Source organism: Cebus imitator, unplaced genomic scaffold, assembly GCF_001604975.1.
Source record: "Cebus imitator isolate Cc_AM_T3 unplaced genomic scaffold, Cebus_imitator-1.0 Scaffold159, whole genome shotgun sequence".
Taxonomy (NCBI): Eukaryota; Metazoa; Chordata; class Mammalia; order Primates; family Cebidae; genus Cebus; species Cebus imitator.
Window position 1 is genome coordinate 3,550,570 of NW_016107474.1, and position 23,955 is coordinate 3,574,524.

Below are 23,955 nucleotides of genomic sequence, written 5' to 3' on the forward strand. Positions count from 1 at the left end.
TAAAGAATAGAACCACACTGTAATATAACAAGTAATAACATACACATACACTAAAAGATTTTTTTTTTCCTCCTAATATCCGAGGGGCAGGCTCCATGAAGTCTCCAGGCTGAGACTGCAGTGCAGGCTGGGTTCTGGATTCTAATATTCCCGGGCAAGAGTGTCTCAAAGGATGAGCCATCACATTCATTCTTTGGGTCTCCTGTTCTTGGCACCCTACCTAGCACATAGTAGCTGCTTCATAAGTGCCCATTAAATAAGAGCAGAGCTAAACAGAAATTGTTCCTAGGCAGTGAGAAACCACCACGTGGAAAATACGGGGTTTCTGGAGCAGTTTTAATGCAAGCCAGTTCCTGTAATGTACATAGTGACACCTACTGCCAGTGACACGTGCTGGAGCCCTTCCACTGTCACTTTCCTATATCCACTTACCCTTGTCTTTATCTAAGTGGAGGCATCTTTGTGCAGCGGCAGCATTTGTAAGCAAATCTGTGTAGGCTTAACGGCAGATTGTTAACAATATATGAGAGTAAACATATGCTGAGTCTGTTTCAACACCTTCTGAGGCCCTAGGTCCTCCGATTTCTGGAGGCTCCATCTCACATCATAGCAAATACATTAAAAACACTCACACTCTCTAAATACTCTTAAATAGTGTGAGCGTTAAAACAATAGTTTTATTTGAAATATGTGATAATGGGGAACTTGCTTTGTAATGACTTATGACTTCCAGGCAATGATGGCATTAGGGAATTCATACCAAGTAACATATGGTTTCAAAAAACAATGACACGCTGATCAATACCCTAGAATTATAACGTTAACATGTTTTGAGGACCTTCATTTAAACATTTATTAATTTCAAATTTGCAGTGTACTTTTGTATTGTGCAGCCAATAACATTTTCACTCTCAAACATGATTTTCATAGGTCCCTGAAAAGCTCAACGCAAAAAACAGCCCCGATGTGCGATTCTCCACTGGGCGAAAAAAGCCAACTGCGACCCTCATTCTGCCCCCCATCCCGATTCCAGGGCTCCCCTAGGATGGAACACGGAAACGCCTCTTCTTCCGTTTCCAGGGCTTGCTTGCTTTTTTCCAGTATTGTTCTCCCCACCCCACTTCGTTTTACAATAAACGTCAGTTCACACCCAGGAGCAGCTGGTCCCACAGGGGACCTCGTCTTAACGCTGCCACTTTCTGGGGAAAAGGAGGTATGCTGAAGATGTCCCGGGGGACCTTCCACCGGCTAGCGCGTTCGATACTCCCGTTTCCTTCGTGGCCTCAGCGGGCCGTGGCTTCATTTGGAGCCGGGGTTCTCCGGCCACGGGTGACACGGGACAGTCTGGAAACGGCCTTCGCGTCCCGGTCCCCGTCCCCGTGGAATAACGCGCGCGCGGCAGGCGCCGCCCCCCCACACCCAGCGCTCGCGGAGGCGGAGACTGGCGGGGCAGCTGGGTTCTGGTTCCGGATTCGGATTCACGAGCCGCCCCGCACGGGCTGCCCGGTCCTGCTCACCGCGGGGGGCTCGCTCCGGACTGCCGAACTCCCCGCGCTGTCTGCCTCCAGGTCATTCCGCGGGCCCCCCGGAATTCCCGGGAAAGCCCCCCTGCAGCGCCGTCCCGGGACCCCAGGTGTGAAGAGCCAGGCTCGACCCGCGGCTCCAGACGGGCCCGAACCCCCGGGCACGGCCGCTCGGGAAAGGGATTTCTCGGAAAGCCGGGCACTTCGAAGAAGGCGGGCCGCGCCAGCCCAGCTGATTGGGCGGCGTCCGTTCCCTCCCTCACGCCACTGGTCGGTGCGGCCGTCGCTCTGCGCTCCGGGCCCGCCCCCTGCACTTTTTAAAGTCGCGCGCCCGCTGGCGCATCGCCTGGAGCTCTGCAGCGAGCGTGGGAACGCGGGCCGTGAGCGCGGAACGCAGGCGGCTAGGCGGAGGCAGGTAGGCACGCTGGGTGGGCAGGGCGCCCCCGTCCCGCGCGGTCCCTTCCCGTGGGGTCCCCTACGCCAGCCCAGCGGGGCATCGGGGTGGAACTACCGTCATGTCCCCAGGCGCAGCTCGGTGGCCGCCCGTGCCCTTCTGCTTTTTGCTTATTTTCCAGCCACCTAAGTCCAATCTGAACGCCCAAGTCGGTGATTATTGTTTGCCTGCTTCCAAAGATTGGTAGACAGATGCCTTTTTAAAAATCTCATTTTTCTTAAAATCTGGTTTACGTGGAAAACGTTAGGAGAACTCATATAGGAAGGGCAATAGGGACCCCTATCTTGAACCCGGTCTGTCATCCCACTGAAATTCTACCACGTGGAATAACGCTTGCAGGGTCGGAACTGTGGAACTGCCCAATAACCAGTCGTTATTGAGGGTCGAGATTGTGGAGGAGGGGACAGACTGGTTCAAAAACTCTGATTAATGACAGCCAGTTAAGATTTCTGAGTTGCGCTTGAAGTCCTTTGCTTCAATCTCAGCCAAATCATCCTTGGCAAGAGAGTCTGTATACGGGCCACAGCTCACAAAAACAGTTTGAAAAAATATATTTCAAGAACATTGTTTGTAAAATGAATCCCAAGACCCAGGACAGACTTTCCTAAGGTGAGATGTGTTACTTACCCGGAGCTGTGAAGGGCTTTATGGATGGAAACTAGACGCTGAATTTTCCAAAATGTTAAGAAGTCCCCCCAGCTGATGGCCCCCTACTTTCTTTTTTTAAACCAAAGGTAAGAGCTAGTAGTTAAAGGACAGTTCTAAGCTTGTCCTTTTGGGTTATGGCAGCTTCTGCTATGAAAAGATTTGGGAGTGATTCAGTCACTTGGGGAAGGTTGGGGCTGGAGAGAGAAATGGTTTTGGTGCTTTCTGGTCTAATGAGGAAGATATGCCGGGCCAAAGCATGTGCCCTGGGGCTCTCCCAGGCGGGGGAGAAGGTGGGTTCTGCTCCTGCAATCTGGATTAGGTGGGCCCGCGACAGCGTCTTATCATGTCCCAGCTGGAAAGCCTGACTGCTGGGTACGTTCATAGGGCTGCAGATAGGGCTTGGCCAATGGATTACCTCAAAAATCAACAAGAGGAAGTTATAAACATGTGACTGGACTTATTAATTTTTCCTGGCTGGGCATTTGGTGGACTTAATTTGTTAATGTTTAATAAATCCTCATGGATCATAATTGTAATAGAATCTCTCAGGCGTTTGATGTTACTTAGAATCTCTGGAGGGGACCATGAAGGACACTCAGACGGGGCTGCACATGTGCAGAGATCTTGTAAGGTGACCATAACTTTCCCCTGTACCATGTGTGAAATAAGCTGCTGGTGGGCTGTGGCAGTGGCGTGGGTTCCAACACAGCCTGCTGGCTGCCTTGGTATTTGCTGTGCCTCTCTGGGCCTCAGCATTTCCTCTCTTGAATAAAGAGGGGGCTGGATTAGATTATTTCTAAAGTGTTTTCCAGCTTTCAGATGCTATAATTCACTCTTCTCTTTTACCTTTTAAAATTTCTTTTTCCTGTGAATCACCAGGACAGTTGTCCTGAACAGTTTAGAGATTATGAATCCTTAGGAATCTTGATGAGAAAGTGTTGACCCTCTTTCTAGAAAAATGCCTGTATTAACGAAATTTCGCTTTTGGTTGCAGGAGGCTCAGGGACTGTGGATTCTAGTTGAAGAACCTTGTAGCAAGGAGATGAAGGGAAATGTCTCATTTAATTGAGATTCTCGGATGCCAACCCCTCTGTTGTGTTCTGGCCAGCTCATCTTCCTCTATGCAGCTCATTCCTCAAGCTAGCAGAAATTTTTCTAACTTGTCCCAGGAGACACCTGCTAAGTTGTTTTCTGGGGGGTCCTGGCTAGCGGGGTTCCATTGCTCTTCTCAGGTACCCTCTCCCAAGTCTGTCCCTTCTTTATGATAAACATAATGGCCTGCTTTAGAATTCTGGGTTTCTTGAGATACATTCTCTCAACTTACAGCTGAGGAAGCCTCCGAGAGAGGTTCAAGCGACTTCCCAAGGTCTAGTTAGAGAAAAGCCTTTGCCAGGGTTCAGAGTTTTCAAACCAAGGTCTAATTTGGATGGGCACAGTGGTTCACATCTGTAATCCCAGCACTTTGGGAGGCTGAAGTGGGAGGATTACTTGAGGCCAAAAGTTCAAGACCAGCCTGGGCAACATATTGAGACCCTGTCTCTAAAAAATAAAAAAAAAAAATCTGAGTGTGGTGGCACATGTCTGTAGTCCCAGCTACTCAAGGGGCTGAGGCAGGAGGACCTAGTAGTTTCAGGCTGCCACGAGCTATGATGGCACCGCTGCACTCCTGCCTGGGTGACAGAGCAAGATCTTGTCTCTAAAATAAAAAAAAATAAATTCACCTTCTTTTAAATCCATAAATGCACAACTGAGGTTGTTGGATGGAGAATTTAAGGGATCCCGCCTCCTCCCTGAGACCTGGCCCCTCTTCCCATCTCACAGCCACCTGCAGAGTGGCTGGAGTTTCCAGAATGTGTTCTTCTTGCAAAGGTTCTGTTTGATATTTTGCTTTCTGGACCAGCAGGGTTCTACCGTATTTTGAAAGTTATGTGTTGTCACTGCCAATGGTTTCAAATTCACTTGCCCAAAGAGGTCACATTTTCATCAGAAGAATAGAAATGCTATTTTTTTCTTGGGTGGGCGTCTATCCAGCTATCTGGGGATTTCCAGCACTGTTCTTGTAAATGCTGGCTCTGAGTCGCTAGGTCATGCTAGTTCTCTCTCTCTTTCTCTGTGCTGTGAGGAAGCTGTCTGCCTGGGTAAGAATGACCTTCCAAAGGATGTCTTTGGGTGCCCTGGGGTGGTTGGGTCCCTAGAGCGTGACATATTCTGGAAAAGGACCCCAGTGAACTTTGTCCTATTCTGTAGCTGAAGTTTATTTTCTCACTCTTGTCCCCATCTCTCAGTTGGTCTTAGGAGTTGTCCAGGAAGGAAGTTTAGATGGTAATGACCTATGGCATGGAAGGTCTGGGGTCTGTCTCAGTTGCCTTCTGTGTACCATCTGAATTCTCGCTGCACCCAGTACCAGTAGTTTCCTGAGTTTCTTCTGGGACCAGTAGCTGATGCCCCGAGGTTAAATGAGATCCGAGATCTCCCAGCTGAGCAGTGGTGAGACTTGAATAAGATCGGAGTTCTATCTCATTCTCAAACCCCTGCTCTTATCACTGGGAAGGAACAGCTGTTTAGACGGGCTAGCCCGAGGGCCTCCTCTTTATTAGATGGCACAGATGCTGTATTCTGTCAGGGAATATGGGGCCAGCTGGGCCTCTGATAACCCAGTTGGTTCCCAGGATAATGGGCTGCTCAGTGAAGGAATCTGATGCTGTAAAAGTGATTCTCCCGGCCGAGCGCGGTGGCTCACACGTGTAATCCTAGCACTTTGGGAGGCAGAGGTGGGCAGACCACGAGGTCAAGAGATCGAGACCATCATGGCCAATGTGGTGAAACCCCGTCTCTACTAAAAATACAAAAAGTTAGCTGGACGTGGTGGTATGCGCCTGTAGTCCCAGCTGCTCTGCAGGCTGAGGCAGGAGAATCGCTTGAACCTGGTAGGCAGAGGTTTCAGTGAGCTGAGATCCTGCCACTGCCCTCCAGCCTGGTGACAGAGTAAGACTCCATCAAAAAAAAAAAAAAAAGCGATTCCCCCTTCCCTCCCAGTCTCATGCTAAAACTGGAGCTGTTTACTGTGGCCGTGTCTGCCTGAAAGGAAAGGTCCGTGAACGCTGGAAGGGGCACAGGCAGCATGGTGGGAGGGGCCTGCATGGGGCTGCTGGTGGCTTCAGGTTTCCCATGAAGCTTTCAGTTTTCATTTAGGGCTGTGAGGTCATGGAGACCAGCATTGCTTTCTCATGGCAGGTAGCCCGGAGTCCCTGGATGTGTGGGTTTCCCCCAAGCCAGCACCTTTGCTGCAAACCTCTGAGTTTCCTGTGAGCAGTTCTTAGGTTGCTATGATGAATGAGACAGTGTCCGTAACATCACAGTGTGTGTTTCTGTCTTTCCAAGGATGTGTGACCGGAATGGCGGTCGGCGGCTCCGACAGTGGCTGATCGAGCAGATTGACAGTAGCATGTATCCAGGACTGATTTGGGAGAATGACGAGAAGAGCATGTTCCGGATCCCTTGGAAACACGCTGGCAAGCAAGATTATAATCAGGAGGTGGATGCCTCCATTTTCAAGGTGAAGACCCCAGCTTCCCCCGCCCCCGCCTGGGGGCACGGTGTCCCTTTTCCCTCGTGGACTGCTGGAGATGTTGAGTGATGTCTTTGTCATTTACTTAAAAATTAAGCCACTTTTGAAAAAGCAAACATTGGTTCAGGAGTGCTGAATGTGTCTCAAAAATGTACATGAGCTGATTTCATGTGTCTGGAATTAGGGAGTCGTTCTGTGGTCACTTGAATTCTGACGATGAGATGGAAGGCTCTTTTCTTACCTTTTCTGCCTCTTCCTTTTCCTCATGAGCCCAGTGGGAGAAAAGACTGGAGACCTTCACGCTAAGACTTTTCCCCGTGGGTTTCTATTAGAGGTGATACCTCTACCAGGGAAGGTTTCAGCCCTTGTTCCTTCACAGCTGGGACTTCTACCTGGAGTTGTAGGGCCAGCTCAGGAGGCTGAGATGCCACCTGTCATTCCTTTGGGGGCTGGGTCATGTGGGGGGCTGTGAACCTGCAGCAGATGTCTAAAATTAGTCTCAGCTCCCTTGAGAGTAACCGGTCTTCCATGTGTGGAGAGACGTGATGGAGCGTTTGTTCTGTGCCAGGCCTGGCCCACGGCTTGTTTTCCGTTCACACGAACCTGTGTGGTAGATGCTGTCCCCACCCTCATTCTATAGAGGCAGTGAGAGGAGAAGTGACTTCTTGAGGTCTCACAGCTCTTGTCTGATGGAGCCAGCATTCAAATGCAGATGGCCCAACTGTGAGCCTTTGGTCCTAACCCCAGAATAGCTGATAAACAGAGATTTCTTGCCATTTACACCTAGATTCAGACAGAGAAATCAGGAGTGGGGGGAGCCTGGCTCTGCAGACCAGCTGGGCTGTCAAGTCCCTTGTGGCTCATCAGAGTCCTGTGTGGGTATCTCTAAGTCTCCCGATGTCCAGGTTTTACCTCTGAGAGATTCAGAGCCCTAGGTCAAGGTCAGCCTAGACCTCCACATTTGCAAATGTGACACCACACGTAGTCCGAGTCATAGCCGCAGTTATAAGCCATTGCCCTGTGAGCTTATTCTCTTGCATTTGGGGGCCAGGGATGGGGAGGGGAGAGTGAGTGTGGGAGACAAGCAAAGGGCACTGGGTTGTGAGGGGCCAGAATCAGACCTGAGGCCGCAGAGAAGTTGTAGGGGTCAAGGCTGCAGAGCCCTGCGACACCGCCGGACGCCAGCCACAGATGACTGTCTCTGACACCAGAGAACACAAATGACAAAAGATCACACCTTTACCCCAGAGTGGACCATAAATAGGTCAAAGGTAGCTTAAGATGCATTTTGTCCTTCACGTCTTTGCCCTGACCGATGTTTGCAGCAGGGCTATGCATTTCTGCAATTCTGTTAAATCTGCAGTTTGGGGTTGCTATCTTCTAGAGAATCTGATGCCCATTACTGACCACTCCAAGGAAAATGGGCCCAAGGGAATGCTTTGCACTCACCTTCGAGGGTTCCCTTGGTGCCCCCACACCCTCCAGACTCTTTCTAATTGAGGACCCCAGGTCAGGGAGCCTGGGCACCAAGAAGTTTTGCAATGCCAGTGTCTGCTTCTGCTCCCTCACAGCCATTGTGGATTTCTCTCTTGTTTGACTGTAGCTTGCTTTCTTTCTTTTTCTTTTTTTGCCTTTGACATCATGGTGAGCTTCTCTTGGCAAGAACTGCAAATTTAAACAATGTGAAAGTCCCATCCAGTTGGTTGGGAATTCTGTATTAGAGATAACCCCCAAAGCTGGAGTTTCTCTACCTCATCACTGTTGATGCCTGGGTTTGGGCAATTCTTTGTTGTAGGGGTTCCCTATGCCTTGCGGGATGTTTAGGGGCATCCCTGGCCTCTATCCACCATATGCCAGTAGCATGCCCTCCTCTACTGTCACAATAAAAAATGTCTTGGGCATTGCCAAGTGTTTCCTGGGGGGCAGAGTCTTCCCCTCCCCACTGAGAACCCTGATAAGAGCTGGCCACTACCAGGACCAACAGACTTAACTGGACATGTTGGGTGCTGAGGGCACAGTTGCAGGTTGGACATCATAAAACATCTTTAAGGCATGACCGAGGGTGTGGACTAGGCTGTGTAGCCCTGGCATGTGGCTTGCTGACAGAGATCAAGCTTTTCCCTTCACCCCATTCCCTGCTTCAACTTACGCTGTGGGGGTAATGAAATAAAGCCCCAGATTTATACATCTTATGCAATGTTCTTCATGGCCGTTTCAACAGCATTGAGAAAAATGTGCAAGATTCCCAATGTTTCCGTTGGTTACGCAGTCGCCCGATGTGGCAATCTGAAATGAGTCTACAATCTCAGCAGGAATGGGGCCAGGAGGGAGATGCGGGTGCCGGCTGGAGCAGGGAGGCCATCGGGATGGCCATCAGTGCCAGTGGAGACATGGTGCCAGCAGGAGCCCCTCCGGTGTGTCCCTGAGCTGTGCTTGTTCCCATCCACTCTGAGAGTTTTGCCTGTGTGACGTTGGCCGGATACATCTTTGGCTGTTGGATGGTCAACCTCGGTCAGATAGAGCCATCTCAGGGGTTTTCTGGTTATGTAGACACTTACTTCAAATGTTCAATGAAAACCTTTCAACGATTTAGGAGTTGAGAGAAATCTATGAGTTTGGTTTCTTCCATAATAAGTGGATGATAAAAGAGGCCACTTATACCAGGAAATCTCTCGTTGTCTGCAGACGTCATCCTGAGGCCGGCCTCATGGTGTAGATCACGGGTGAGAAATTGAAAACACATTGAGCTCATTTTGTGCCAGCCCTGAGTACACTGATACCAACTCATTCAGCTTTTAAAAAGTACTTTATCTCCTTGACACGATGATGACCGATGACGGGGAAAGTCTGGTTGCGTGGAGGTTAAGGTTCATGGTCTTTCCAGGAACTCTAACAAGCCTAAGTGAGTTAAACTCACTTAGTAGCACAAATATTTCAAATTCAGCAGGCCTTGAAGGGAAAAAAAATAGCATTTAATTTAAAAAACACAATAGGAAACAATTATGTTAAATTAGGAAGACCTCCTGGTCCGAGTTTAATGCTGTCAGCACGAGCCATGCGTCCACAGGAGAAAGAAGTTATGGTGGGGGCTGAGTCAGCCATAGTGACTGTTGCTGGCAGTGGGGCAGGGTGGGGGGGTGTTCCTGAGATCACTTTCATGTCTAGTTTTTGCTGTAGCTCAAGAAGGATCTCAAGAGATCATCTGGCTAATTTGCCTTTTAGTGCTGGCCAGAGAGGCCAGGAGAGAACCAGGTGCCTGCGTGTGTCACAGGGCTCCGGGCAGGCTGCAAGCCAGGTACTTGATGGCGGCCCTGGATGCTTCCTGGCCATGAGCCCTGCTGTGATTGGACGATGTACCCCAGCTATGCTTGCGGGGTGAGTGTAAGCTTGGCATGAACGAGTGAATATGGCAGTGCCTTGCAGGCCCCGCAGTTGTGTATGTGTACCAGCTGATCACAACATTGCCATGAAATTTGTGCCTTTCAAGGCCCATTTGGGATGTGGGTTAACCCCGTGGTTCTCAGATGGGGGAGGTGTCATGAGTTTACCCCCCAGGGAGCACTTGGCCGTGTTTGGAGACATTTTTGGTTGTCACAGCTGGGGGAGGGTTGCTATTGGCATCTGGTGGGTCAAGACTAGGGAGGCCGCTGAATGTTCTACAATCTACAGGACCCCCCTTCACAAAGAAGGGTCCCAGCTGACATGTCAGGCTTGCCAAGGTGGGGAACCCCGATTTAAAGTAATAAAAATTGAAACTGCGGTTCATTTAGTAAACGGTTTGCATGTACTAAAGCAACAGCAGCACAACTCAAATTAATGCGTGCTCAGTGATGCAGTTAACGAAGGAGAGAATGGAAGACCGCGGATTTAAGGAGCATTTTTTGAGGGGAATTTTACGTCAATGTCATGTAAGGAAACTACCACTTATGCTCACTAATAGGAATGTTCTTCCAGTTTCGTTACCCCAGGTAGAGGTGCGACATTTTGCATCAACAGAACAGACTGCCTTGTCCTTGAGCAATAAGCATGCTTGTTTTGGAGAGGAAAAGCAGCCGGGCTAAAGGAGCCGTGACTCACGGGGGAATGATGGAGTTTCTGGAAGTGTGGTCTCCTGGCCAGCTAAATCCGAATCCGTGGGATACTGGCTAAAGACAGTTACCTAGACCCAACCCCCCTTCCCCAATGGGAATTTTGAGGGGCAAGGCCCAGGAATCTGCATTTTCACAAGCTTCCCGGGGCAGGGGGTTGGTATACGCATTAAGCCTGAGAACACTTGCTGTGATGGAAAAACTGTTGGGTTGGAAATGGATATAGTGACATTTAATCCCAGACTGGATGACCTTGGGAAAGTTATTTACCTCTTGGAGTTGTATTTGCCTGAATGGGATTGGGAGTTCCCTACAGATCTCCTGTTACTGCAGGCTGGAGGACACTGTCTGATTTTTCATTCTCACCTGACTGTGGTTACCTCCCGGTTGGTCTGTCTGTATTCCAATGTTGCCATCTTAAAATCTGCCCATTCGCTTGTCTTATTATTTTTTAAGAATCCATACTGCTCCATTCTACATTATGACCTTAAGATTTCCGCTTTGAATTTCTGTCTCAGTTCAGATTCTAAGGTTTGGAGAAGGCTGAAAAAGATCTATTTAAAAAAAGAAACAATAAAGGGAAAATATCTCATTATATTTTAAATAGCACCTGGGGGGAAAGTCTAGAATAGGCATGAAAATGTAAAACAAAATTTCTATTAGAAGTAACAGGGTGATGGATGACCATTTTGACTTTTCGCAAATGTTCCCTTTTCATGCCAAGTTTTAGAGGTTGATCTGAACAAGACTTGTTCCTTGTTTTCAATGCTCTGGTGAAACCACATGCAACTTCCTCTTTGTGCTGTATAAACTTCAGGTGTCTCTTCATCCAGGGAAGGGCTTGGCTGAAAGGTACACTTGAGGGGTGTGTGTTGGAGGAACCTTGGGCCTGGGTTCCACTTCTGACTCAGCTGTGTGAACCTGGGGGACCCCCACCCTGGCCTAAGACATCTGACTGGAGTCTCTTTGGGTCCTGAAATTGAATGAGAGTTGACGGTCAACAAAGACTCATGGGAAGCGAAGTATGTGTGGGGTCCTGGTCATGGTTACGAATATTTGTGATTTTAATCGGCCACGAATTTAACATGTTTCTGTTTCTTTCTTCAGGCCTGGGCAGTTTTTAAAGGGAAGTTTAAAGAAGGAGACAAAGCTGAACCAGCCACTTGGAAGACGAGGTTACGCTGTGCTTTGAATAAGAGCCCAGATTTTGAGGAAGTGACGGACCGGTCCCAGCTGGACATTTCCGAGCCTTACAAAGTTTACCGAATTGTCCCTGAGGAAGAGCAAAAATGTAACTATCCTTTTTGGGCACGAAACCTTCCAGAAGTTGCTCTGGCCTGCAGCCACAGAACTTGGGTCTGGGGTAGACACAGGGTCTGGGGCACATGGTTTTAGTTAAACAAAGTAGCGCTCTTCTTTGCGTAAGCAGAGATTGAGAGCTCTTTTCAGTGACTTCATACACTGTCTGCCGTCCAAGTGGTGGCTGCAGGTGAAGGTGCGGCAGTGAGGTTGGAGGGAAGGGCGCAGGAGATTGGGTGCAGTCCAGCCTGCACCTCACTTGCTGCCAGACCACAGACACAAGTAGGGCCTTCCTGGACAGACGGAAGCATATTCTAGCAGTTTCATTTTCCAGCAGCTCACAGAGGAGAGCAGGAGAAAATATGGTGGCCACAGAAGGGCTGGTTCATGAGGGTTGAAGTAGAAGATGGTTCCACGGGCTTCCTTGCTGGAGATGGGATATGCGTCATTGTGCTGTTAGATCCCGATGGTTATTCGGGAACCCTGGGACGCAATCATTCCCGAGGTCTCTTCCAGCTCTCCAATCCCAGGAAAGCATTAGTGATGGATTAAAGCAGGACAGCAAAAACATGTGGTTCCCTGGCCCTATATCACTAATCAATCTCAAAGTACTGAGCTGGGATCTGGCCTCAGGATCCTTCTCCAAGCCCTGTGCTATGCAGCCGCTATGAACCGTGGCCGATTTACAGGATAGAACCTAATTACCAGCACTGGTTTAGAACACGCTTCTAACACATTGATTTTCTTAGCCACTCGATGGGTACTTCAGAATATTGGCATGCCCTTTCTCCTTTTTCAGCTTCTGAGTAGTCGGCGGATACCTGTAAGAAACAGACCCCCCCAAAACTTCTTGGGGCTGTGCAGAAGTTTGAAGTTTGCACCCTTCCCACTGTGAGGGTGTTGACTTAGAATTAAAAAAAATTTGAAATTGTGACTCAAATGTCAGAGAGCTGTTTAATCCTTATGAGGGAGGCAGCATGATGGTTAAGATGCCGGAGAGGGAATCCGAGGTGCTGGTGGACGCGGCCCAAGAACGAGAAAGCTGAGCCGAAGCACGTGACCGGCCCAGACAGCCCAGCTGTGGTTTGGGATGTTCATAGCCCAATCATCTGCAGTTAGCACCTGACTCTTCTGAGCCTGAACCCCAATCAATGCTAAACAGTAAGACCAACAAACTGATCTTCCCTTGGAGAATCAGGTGCCCTTTAGGAGGAAACGTCTATATAATATTCTGGCCCTTACAAGCTAAGTAGTCATCTTTCTACCTCATTTCCCAGTTTTGGACAATTTTTGACACCAAAAAGTACATTGTGATTTGAAGGAATAGAGAAGTTTCTTTTGGTCCCCACCCCCCAAGATTAGTCAGGCTTGAAGCGGCAGGTGACCCCGACTTGTTTATAGCCCGGGGTGCAGCCAGCATCACCTGCTAGTGACATTCAAGAAGCCGCACGAGGTTCTCAGGGGCAAAGCAAGGTGGCATTTGCATAATTGCCTACATGGGCCCAGTCTCCTCTGAACTTCAGTGGTTTGCAAGCTCCATGGCGGGCGCCCCACCTGCTCCCTACTTCCCCATCAGTGGCATCTCAGTGAATTCTTCAATCTATTGAAATGGAATCAAAATTCAGCCAGGAGGAAACAGTGGGTAAATTCTGTAGGTCACTGGGAGTAAGGAATTTTCATAAGTGTTTGTTGGTTGTGACATGTCTCACACTCATTAACTTCGTAAGGTAAGTTGTTCACTGAGGAAGAGACAGGAGACAGGAAAGAGCAGGGGCTGGCCCAGTGTGCCTCTGTGGGCGCTGCGTACTTTTAGGCGGTCTGTGATTATGGCTGGTGCCCACTGGGCAGCAGTGAGTGTCTGTGATGCGGTGTGTGTATACATGGCTGTGTGCACTGATGCACACGTGTATATTTGGAAAGGCCAAAAAGAGATTTCCTGCCAACTGGCGATACAAAAAAGACCGCAGCCTGCCAACAACACATTTTGGCAGGAAATCTGAGTGTTTTCAAATGCCCTGGCTTGTAAAGGTAACCTTTATAGGTTAGCAAACGCTTGGCGTAAAGCACATCTGATACAGATTCATTTTGGATCTCAGAAAATAGAAGAAAGAGACCGAAGTGCTGTCTTTATTGTTTCAGCGTTAGCAGAAACAACCAGCGCCACCACCAACTTCTCTCTTTTGACTTTGCTGATCAGATGACTGAAGCATGGGGAAAAAAAAAAAACCTGTGCCTTCCCAAACCAACAAAGACACTAACTTAATGTTTCCTTAAACTCAGCATTTACAATGTGGATCGTGACTGCAGCGAAGGTTGTGATGCCTCATGTCATGGTGTTTGTCTGGTTTTCTGCAGGCAAACTAGGCGTGGCAGCTGCCGGCTGCGTGAATGAAGTCACAGAGATGGAGTGTGGTCGCTCTGACATCGAAGAGCTGATCAAGGAGGTAAGCAGAGGCAGCATTTCAGGGGTCTAGCCCTGCCGGTAGGAGTCTCATGTCTACTGGCAGGGAGGGGGAACATTCTTGCTGTGTGATGGCAGCCAGAGCCTCGGGCTTTCCCAGAAAGCAGCACCTTCACCTGTGCAGAGCTGGCATGGAAGGACTGGAGGCCCCCCCCCAGGCCGGCTTCTGCTAACTGGTCACGCCCCCACATCGGATCCCTCCTTACCCTTAGCGCTGGGCCTGACCTGTCTGAGTCAGTGAAGTTCCTTCCAGCTCCAAACTGTTCAAACAATTTGAATGTTTTGGATGGCAGTCTTGTAAATGGCATCATGAATTCCTGTGCCTTCCCAGCGGGCTATGGAGAACAAAACGTAAACCTTCCTTGCTGCCTGTGCTTGTCACGATGGCGTGCGTCATTGTACCAGCTCTTGTGGCTATTTGATTGCTTCCTTTTTAATGTGCAGGTTTTATTCCTTAATGGGTTGGAAAACTGGATAACCAAGCATGTTTGGATTGCACATAAACTCTCAGTAGGTTACAAGTAGGGGTGTCACTGGGGTCTCCTTAGGCAGGGACGCATGGCCTTTGTATACCCATTTCAGCTACTGGGATGCCATTGTCTTCCGTCTTTGGCCTCTTAACTGTGCTTTTTATGGGCATTACAAGGTGGACATTTGCATAGCTAAAATAATCTCACCCAGCCTTTGCAAAAGGCGGTGAGAGTACTGCAGAAATTCTTATTAATAACGTAACAATAATGGAATCCTTAGGAGTAGCTTGGCCGCCACAGAATGAAGGTAGCAGAATGTAACCTACTCAAAATGGCCTTGCTCTTCTGCAGAGGCAGTGGCCAAGTTTCTGGGTGGTCTTTGGCAGCCGACCGAGTGAATTCTTGGCTTCGTGTCCCTCCACCAATGTCCTGTTTTCTGTAGAAGGCTTTTCTGCTGACTCAGCTGGGAGAGTGAGCTAATCAGATTGCCACACCAGGGTCACAAGAAAAGCAATTTCAAAACATGTCATAATTGGATTTATCAGCCTCCTTTAAGAAACGGGCCAGAGATTGAACATCTCTGTGTGGCCTGTTGGGCGAGAGTGCTGAAAGCATGGCAGCCTTTGGCCAGCATCCCCGTTCGCTGGAGTCTCAGAGCTTGTCTGCGTGCGCAGAGCGTTGGGGCAGTTGGATAGCCTGGAACGCTGGGTCTGCAACAGGCAGGTCCTGGAAAGGGCCAAGAAACTGATTATGGCCCCCAAAGAACCTCATAATTTGGCCACATAGTTTGAATGCTAAACCTGGTAGATTTACGGTCTAGGGCCTTTCAGGTTGCAAAGCGAAGCTTGACTTTTGTCTCCTGAGATAAAGGTGACAATATGGTTTTAGTTACACACCAACTGTTCATTTTTACGAACACTGGAGCCCCAGGTGCGAGTTCAGTAACTGAGCTGCTCTCCTCTCCTCCCCGACTCTGCAGCCTACTGTGGACGATTACATGGGGATGATCAAAAGGAGCCCTTCCCCACCAGAGGCCTGTCGGAGCCAGCTCCTTCCAGACTGGTGGGCGCAGCAGCCCAGCACAGGTGAGGGTGGGCGCCCCAGAACTGTCAGCAGGCACAGCCTGAATGGTTTACGGCATTCCACCAGTCAGGGACGGAGTGGGGGGGAGGTTGTTGCTATGGTGATCCGTGTCTCATGGGAGGTGGCTGAGCCAGCACAGGTGAAGAACCATGGCCCTCGTGTTCCACCATGAGGGCAGAGCCCAGCTGTGCCCTTGGCCCTGTTCTCTGCTGCCTCCCAGGAGGGTGTGAGCTGCTTGTTCCCTAGGTGATGTCCATGCCAGCTCTCCCCATGCTCCTGGGGCAGTCCAGGGGAGAGGGTCTGGTGAACTTGTGTAAGAGCAGAGGGAAGATGCAGCTGTCGGCCACACTGGCTTCCCCTCCCTGGGTGCTCCCTTAGGTCGGCTGGTCTGTTACACATGAAGGACCCCTCAGAACCAAAGATAGCCCACAGCATTTGGAGGAGAGGAGAACTCAGACCGGGAATAGGAAGTTGCACAGAGCCCTGGGTTTGAATCCCACGCTGGGAAGTTGCATATCTTATTTCAGCCTCAGTTTATTCATCCATAAAATGGAGAAACCAGGACTTGTGCCATGGGTCGTGAGGGTTAAATGGGGCATTCGTCCTTCGATGAGCCACTCAGAGCCCCCAGCTGCTAGAAATGCCCCACCCCCGCCAGGGCAGGCTTCTGCAGCCTGTGAATATGCTTCCTCCCTCAGTATCCTCCCCCAGCCCCACATCCCCTGTGGGAGTCTGGGAGGTGGCAGCTGGCCCTGCAGTCCTCAAAGGTTGCCAGGCTGTGGGTGTCGAGTAAGAGGCCCCTGGAAAGGCGCCTCTGTCTGGGCTGCAGGAACACCTTCGGGGAAGCTAGTGTGGACCCGCAGGCTCTGCCCCAGAGATAAGCCCTGGGTGGTGGGCATGCAGTACAATGATATTTTGGGGGCAGGTGCTTGAGGTGGGAAGGAAATGTGGCCCCACAGTGTCACATTGACACATGGCCAGAAATCCCACAGCATAGAGGAAGTCCCCCCAACTTGCCCCTCTGGTTTTCCGTGTTTGTGAAACAATGGCTCTCTGCTCTGGTGGGGAAAAGCACCGAGTCCTGCGGAAGCCTGTCCTCCCTGGAGCCTCTGGTGCGCCGTGTGCAGCCTTTTAAGGGACTTTTGGAGAAAGAGCGATAGGGGTGATTCCCTGCATACCACACCTGGGTGGCTCTGAGCTTGCTTTTCTGTTTCTCCCACAGGTGTGCCACTGGTGACGGGGTACACTGCCTATGATGCGCACCATTCAGGTACGGGGTGCTCCGGGCTGAGCACAGGGCATGGGCACTGTTTGAAGACAAAGCCCAGGTGACCCACACAGGGTCTTGGGGTTCTCAGGACAGGCAGGACCTGAAGTCAAGGGCCTGATTCCTCCTCCTCACTGTTTGGTCGGGAGCAGGCGGGTGGCCTCTTTTGAGCCTTTTCTGGGACTGGACCAGCAAGTAGAATCAAAGTGCTCTTTGAGGCCGTGCAGGAGAGTGAGGGACAGGCTGGTGTCTGTCCCAGTGCTGCCTCTCTTGCGGGGCTGCAGGTGGAAGGATGGAGCCTCTCAGAGCCTCATCTCAGGCCCCCGTGCCGGCTACCTCTAGCTGGGCGTGGCTGTTCCAGTTGCATGGACTCAGGAGCCCTGATCACGTAGCTTGTGTGCCACAGAGCGGGGAGCCTTCCCCCAGTGGTCCCATCCCCACGCCTGCCTGCAGTGGGCAGAGGTGGCCTTCGTGTGCAGTCTCAGTGGCTAAGGACCCTGGCTGCACTTCTGCCAGCTGCTCCAGAAAGTGATGCTCGGCATGGTGACAGCATCTTCTGAGCAAGGAAGCTGGGGTCTTCCACCATTGGCTGGTTCTGTGGGAGGCGAGCAGCTGGTCTCATCAGATGGGCCTCTGGGCAGAGGAGGAAATGCGGCCTGGATAGAAGCTTGCCGGCCGAGGTCTGCATGGCACAGCGCTTTTTGGGTTGTGGAGGCTGGTTCTCACCCAGGCAGGGCAACTGTCAAGATGACAACGCCCTGTCCATGGAGTTCTTGTTTATTTCCTGGCAGCCCTGTGAGCTGGGGGTTGTTCTCAATCTGCTTCACAGGTGAGGAGACTGAGGCTGGGGAGTTCAGGGGCTCGCCCAGTTCATGTGGCCTCTGGCTGGAGCCTGTTCTTGAGGCTTCCTTGTGCTCGGCAGCCGCCACGCTCGCAGGAGCCCGTTCTGGGTGGCCCGAGTCATGGGGCCAAGCTTCGGCTCATCAGCACTGGGCTGTGGCCTGAGAGTCTGCTGACCGATGCTGTCCGAGGGCCGCAGAGTAGCTGGGCACAGAGCGGGGGCCATCTCCGTGAGATGCAGAGACACAATTTGGGGAGAGCATGTCCTTGAATTAGTCCAGCAGGGTCACAGCCACTGCCCATGCACAGAACAACCTCAACGTCCTTCTAGAAGCTGTGGGCTTTGGCACCTCTGTCCAGCCCTGCCCCAACCTCTATGTAAATCCATGCCTCAGTTTCCATACCTGGAAAATGGGTGTAATAATTAAGAATCCACCTTACAGGGTTAAATGTGCTGGTAGGTTCCAAGCCCTGGGCATAGTACCTGGTATGTGCTATATGGACCACGGGCTATGGTTTATAACTTCAGGGGTCTCGTCTGTGTAGATAAGCATTTGTCCTGTTACCCAGTTTATTTAACTGGCACTGACCCATGCCAAGCACACACACATGCTCCGATCATCCTCACTGCAGCCCAGTGAGGTGGATGCAGTTTTCATCTCCACTTTGCCAATGCAAAGCTGAGGCACAGAGTGGGGAAGCTGCTTGCCCCAGATTGCCCATCTGGGCAGTGGCTGCGTGGGGACTGCACATCAGACGTGATGCAGGCGGGCTGCAGAGTCTCTGCCATGGGTGTCTTTGCTGCTGCCTCTCTGGCCAGGCCGTTCCCCAGCAAGGCTGTCCTTGCTGGTGAGTGGCTCTGTAAGGGCGGGGCTGGGTTGCAGTGGGGTCCTTAGAGCTGCAGGAGGCCCACCGGCCTCCCCTGGGCAGCCCTTGGTGAGTCGCTTCTCACTGTCAGGCATGAGCCCGACAGCTGGAACCTTCTCGCAACAGAAGACGTTCTGTGGCATGTGGTCATTAAGACACTCCTGCTTAGGCGTCTCTGAAGCGCTTAGCTGTTCCTGGTGAAGCTGTCAGTTCACATGACTGAGAGGTGCTGGTACCGAGATAAGGCCCCGGAAATGACAGGGCAAGGGGCCAAAGGGGTGACAGAGTGGCCTGAAGCATTTCATTCTTTTGGAACAAAGTTCGAAAGTGGCTCCAGGGTAAAGGAAGGGGAGGGCGTGGAGTCAGCAGGCAGCACAGATGCTGCAGACTTGGCGTGGGAGGAAGACGGTGATCGGGAAGAGCGACACCAGCACGGCCGTTTCCTCCTGGGGGACCGTATCTAGGCCTCAATTTCAAGTGTCAGTCAGTGAGTTGGACCAGAGCTCCTGCAGCTCTGGCCCCCTACCCTGCATGATTCTAGCACCTGTGTAACTGCAGCGTGGCTGGAAATGGGACCTGTGAACAGATGTCAAACAGTAAGGCCAGGAGCAGAGCCCACTGGGAGGGTCCAGGGAGTTCTGAGTGGCCAGCAGCATCAGCAGGGAATGCAGGTGGCCTCAGGGCGTTCCCAGATGTGGCGCCTTGCACAGCTCTAAGGGACGCCATGGAGTTGGGCACCTCCCAACTTGTGTGGCTCCGCAAGGCAGCCCTGAGCTAGTCTGGGGTGCTTAGAAGGTGCTCTGAACTCACTAAGGTCATGGCTAGCATGTGTAATTCTTTTGGTTTAAAGTGATTAAAATGCAGATACCCCCTGCATTTACATGTTATCTGCATTCCTACCCTAGTTTAGTGTTTTCCAAGCCTTGGTCACTTGAGGTCCACTGTCACGATGGGTTTTCACAGCCTGGACTGTTACTAGCATCATGTTTTCCCTCAAATCTCCTTATTTTTTTAAAACGTAAGTTTATTTTAAATGAGAAGCCACTATCATTGCCTGTAAAGGAAGACCTGTGCCACTTGGTATAAATAGGTAATACTGTCTGACTGGCATTGACTAAGATTGTATTTGGCTTTCACTGAATTTTTTTTGACCTCTGACAAAGCCCTGAATTTAGAGCCCTAAGTTGAGTGCCATTATTCACAAGGGAGGTGACAGGTTTTAGGTGTCAGAGAACTGGCAGCAGACGGAGCCTTACTTTTGGAGGTGATCAGAAGCTGGGAGAATATTGAAGATGGAATAATTGTTGGATTACACGTCTCACCCCTGCCCTGTCATTCTGTGTGTGCCACATCTGGGGAAGCCCTGCTTTAGGTTCAGTGTTTTTCAGACTCTTTCCTGAGAACAGATTTGGATGAAGTGTTTTGCAGAGATTCTTAATCTGAAACCCAGGAACTCCAAGGACACTGAATTTGTTGAGGAAAAGATTATGTCTTCATTTTCTTTAACTTCAGGTTTAAATTTAGCATCTCCTTTTGTTATGAATATAGGCAGCAGACCACAGTGTCCTCAGCAGTGCCTCTGAAGTATTGTCATAAGAAATTACAGTTGTGGAAACATCATTTGCCCTCAGCCTGACTTGTAAATTGCAACAGTTACCAAACCTTCCCTAGCCTTTGTATGTAAAGAGTCACTGAAGAAGCACAGAGAACCCTGTTGCAGTTCATACTTTGAGTCATTGGTTTCCTTACTTCTTCTGTGTATTTTTTCATGCTTATAAAAACATTACATCTACAAGCCGTACGTGGATTTGCCCAGAATATCAAAGTGGTTCAAGACACACAGAGTTAACGCGTGTGGGTGTGAGGCCTGCGCACTTGGGCAGGAGGGACCCTGTGCGTCTCCCCCAGCCCCCTCATTGTGCCCCTCTTGTCCGCAGCGTTCTCCCAGATGGTGATCAGCTTCTACTATGGGGGCAAGCTGGTGGGCCACGCCACCACCACCTGCCCCGAGGGCTGCCTCCTGTCCCTGAGCCAGCCGGTGCTGCCCAATGCCAAGCTGTGTGGGCCTGAGGGCCTGGAGCTGGTGCGCTTCCCGCCGGCCGATGCCATCCCCAGCGAGCGACAGAGGCAGGTGACCCGGAAGCTGTTCGGGCACCTGGAGCGCGGGGTGGAACTGTACAGCAGGCGGCAGGGTGTGTTCGTCAGGCGGCTGTGCCAGGGCCGGGTGTTCTGCAGCGGCAATGCCGTGGTGTGCAAGGGCAGACCCAACAAGCTGGAGCGTGACGAGATGGTCCAGGTCTTCGACACCAGCCAGTTCTTCCGAGGTCTGTGCCATCTTATGTCTTAGAGATCATGCCTCCTGTCTGTGTGCCGTTTGCAGCTCAGGGCAGCCCTGTGGTCTCATGGAGGGATGGGGAGGAGCGAGGGGCACAGGTACAGGAAGGAGATGCTCCTTTAATCGCACTCTGCCGTCTCTCGCTAAGTGATCCTGGGGTGCTCCTCCGTCCAGCTTCCCTGTGTGTACAGTGGGGGTGTAGAGTCAGCACCCCCTCAGGTGATTGTCGGGAGGGTTAAGGAACTTAACCCATGCACGCTGGAGTATGTTCTGAGGACGGCCCCGTGCCCTGGGAGCTGGCTAGAGATGCAGAGTCTGAGGCCCTGCTCCAGTCACAGGACCTGAACCTGCACCTGAGCAAGGTCTCTGGAGATCTAGGTGCAGGTTTTGAGACGTGCTGACTTTCTGCATGGTGAGTGCTCAGCGGGGCAGCTGCACGCACGACATGCTGCCCATCAGCTCTTGTTATTCTGCAAGGAGGATGCGTAGGACCACAGCCTGGGTATCTCCTGGAGGGTCAGGATGCCTGCTTTCTTCTCCATGTCCACATGCTCTCTGCTCCTCTCCCTGCAGCAGCACAGGCCTGAGCTAATGTCAGGTCTCAGCCGCCTCCCAGCCTCACAGCTCCCAGAGGAGGGGCCTGGAAGGGTGGGTGCAGTACGGTATGTGAGCTCAGGTGCATAAGCCCTGAGGAGTCCCCCTAGTGAGGAGGTGTGAGGCTGGGGCTGTCACCCCTGAGCAGGCAGCAGCAGCAGCATGGAAAGGCGTCCTACAATGCAGATTCCTGGGCCTGCCTCACCTCCTCTGATTCCGTGGGTCTGAGGCGGGGGCCAAGATTCTACATTTCTAATGAGCTCCCAGGAGAAGCTACTGTTGCTGGTCCCTGGACCCCACTTTGAGACCCTTTGAGTTGGCTGTCAGAGAATCAGGTGAGGACCGCAGCCCTCCCTGGGTGCCCTCAGGTAGGGGCTGCAAACTCAGGTGCCTTCAGGGGCCAGGCAGGTAAGAGTAATGCACACATAGAAAGATAAGAGGGAGCCTCAGGCGGCTGTGCTCAGGGAGGTGGTCAACCCTGGCAACAACCAGGAATGGCCACACCAGTAGCTCCTTGCTTGGAATTTGGCCCAAGGGCGACCAGTTTGAGACCCCTAGTGCCCTGGCCTGAATGCTGCATCAGCCCCGCTGAGGCCCGGGCCTCCTGGTCCGCAGCCCTGCTGCTGCCGGAGTCGGAGGTCATCTGGCCTTGCTTGCAAACCCCCTCTGCCCCTGTCATTCCAGAGCTGCAGCAGTTCTACAACAGCCAGAGCCGGCTTCCCGACAGCAGGGTGGTGCTGTGCTTTGGGGAAGAGTTTCCGGATATGGCCCCCTTGCGCTCCAAACTCATTCTTGTGCAGGTAAGTGTGGGCAGCTGTGAGCCCTGTGGCCTGGTCTCCTGGCCCCCTCATGTCAGGATCAAGTTTTGGGCTGAAGAAGAGGCCACAAGGATGGGGTTTCCACCTGTGTGGGAGTCAGGCCTTCAATATGGGGGAAGTGGATTCCTGCCACCTCCGAGCTATCTTCTGGTGTCTGGGATGCACATAATCTCTGTATGTGTTTTCTTTTTAAAATCTGAATCTCTTCTCCAGAAAGATTCTACCTGTTCCATTGCCTTAAGGTCTAAGTGACAGATTAGGCCATTGCTGGCCCTTATTTAATGTAGCCCAAGGAATGAATCTCTAATGGTGGGATTCTGGGTGCTAGCTGTCCCAGCTGGGACAGGACTGGGGAGTATGGGACAGTCTTGGCAGGAGTACTGCCTGCCCTTTCTCGGCATTCTGGCTCATTCACTTGGGACTCATGTGGCACTGGGGTAATCAGAGGACCTGGCTGGGGTCAAAGACAAGGCCCACCCCCCTTTGGAGCCTCCGCCTCCGACTTTCCACACCTTCTGTCTAGATCGAGCAGCTCTACATCCGGCAGCTGGCAGAAGAGGCCGGGAAGAGCTGCGGTGCCGGCTCCGTCCTACAGGCCCCCGAGGAGTCCCTGCCAGACCAGGTCTTCCGGATGTTTCCAGATATCTGTGCCTCACACCAGAGACCGTTTTTCAGAGAAAACCAGCAGATCACCGTTTAAGTGCGTCGCTTGGGCGCCCTGCCCCGCCTGCGTCCGGCATCCATCTCCCTATTCCTGTGGCTCTCATCATCGTTCAAGGCTGTGGATCCCTCTGGCCGGGGTGGGATGCCTTACTTTGCACTTAATTCAGTCAGGGCATGCTTGGAGGAGTTGACGTTTAACAGTTGGCGGCACAGCCCTGCCGATCAGATGTCAATGGTGGGATCTGACTCTGAATGTCCCGGATGCTATAACCACGACCTGTGGCTAAAAATGGTGTTTTCTACATTTCCCCTTCATTATCATTAGTTGCTATGATTCTTTCTGCATTTTCGGCTAACTCTCATTTCCAAAGACTTGTCATTCAGTAACATTAGTGGAAAGCTGCTTCGAGTCAAGGAATTTGGGGTTGAAAATCAACTTTTGAAAACAAGGTTGTTTTTGTCTTTATCTTTTGTTAGTTATAGATTTATGATTTCATAGGCTTGATTCTATGTGAAATATCTTTTTACTTTTAAGCATTTTAATAAGATTTAAAATTATTTAGATACAAGCCCCCCCCCCTTTAAAGAGTGCAAGAAAAACTCTTGGGTTGTTAGAAGAAAGGGTATTCTTTCTAGAATTCAGTGCAGGAACGTGTTCATATCCAGGCGAACGGGTGTGTTCTTATCTTCAGACAATGAAACCTTCTCCTCTGGGTCTTTGCTGCCAGGAAGCTCAGAACTAAATTTATTTTTTCATTTTTGTCATTAAATCATTCCAGATACCTCTTTTCTTCTTTCCAAATGGGTTTCACATATGTTTAAAATATTTGTACTAGATGGTTCATGCCTGTAATCCCAGCACTTTGGGAGTCCAAGGCAGGCGGATCATGACGCCAAGAGATCAAGACCATCCTGGCCAACATGGTGAAACCCCATCTCTATTAAAAATACAAAAAAATTGGCTGGGCGTGGTGGCA

At 51.0% G+C, this 23,955-nt stretch overlaps 1 protein-coding gene across 2 annotated transcripts; it reads left to right on the forward strand.

Moving 5' to 3' along the window:
• Positions 1–1,843: 1,843 nt before the first annotated feature.
• Positions 1,844–23,838, forward strand: IRF8 (interferon regulatory factor 8). 2 transcript variants are annotated; one of them, XM_017543665.2, is made up of 9 exons: positions 1,844–1,938; positions 6,007–6,181; positions 11,389–11,572; positions 13,936–14,024; positions 15,491–15,596; positions 16,817–16,864; positions 20,506–20,892; positions 22,182–22,297; positions 22,839–23,838. In XM_017543665.2, exons 2-9 carry the CDS (start codon positions 6,008–6,010, stop codon positions 23,013–23,015), a joined length of 1,281 nt encoding a protein of 426 aa, XP_017399154.1. In that variant the 5' UTR covers positions 1,844–1,938; position 6,007; the 3' UTR covers positions 23,016–23,838. The 2 variants fall into 2 exon arrangements, with proteins under 2 accessions (XP_017399154.1, XP_017399153.1); XM_017543664.2 differs by lacking the exon at positions 1,844–1,938 and adding an exon at positions 2,051–3,300.
• Positions 23,839–23,955: the final 117 nt, after the last annotated feature.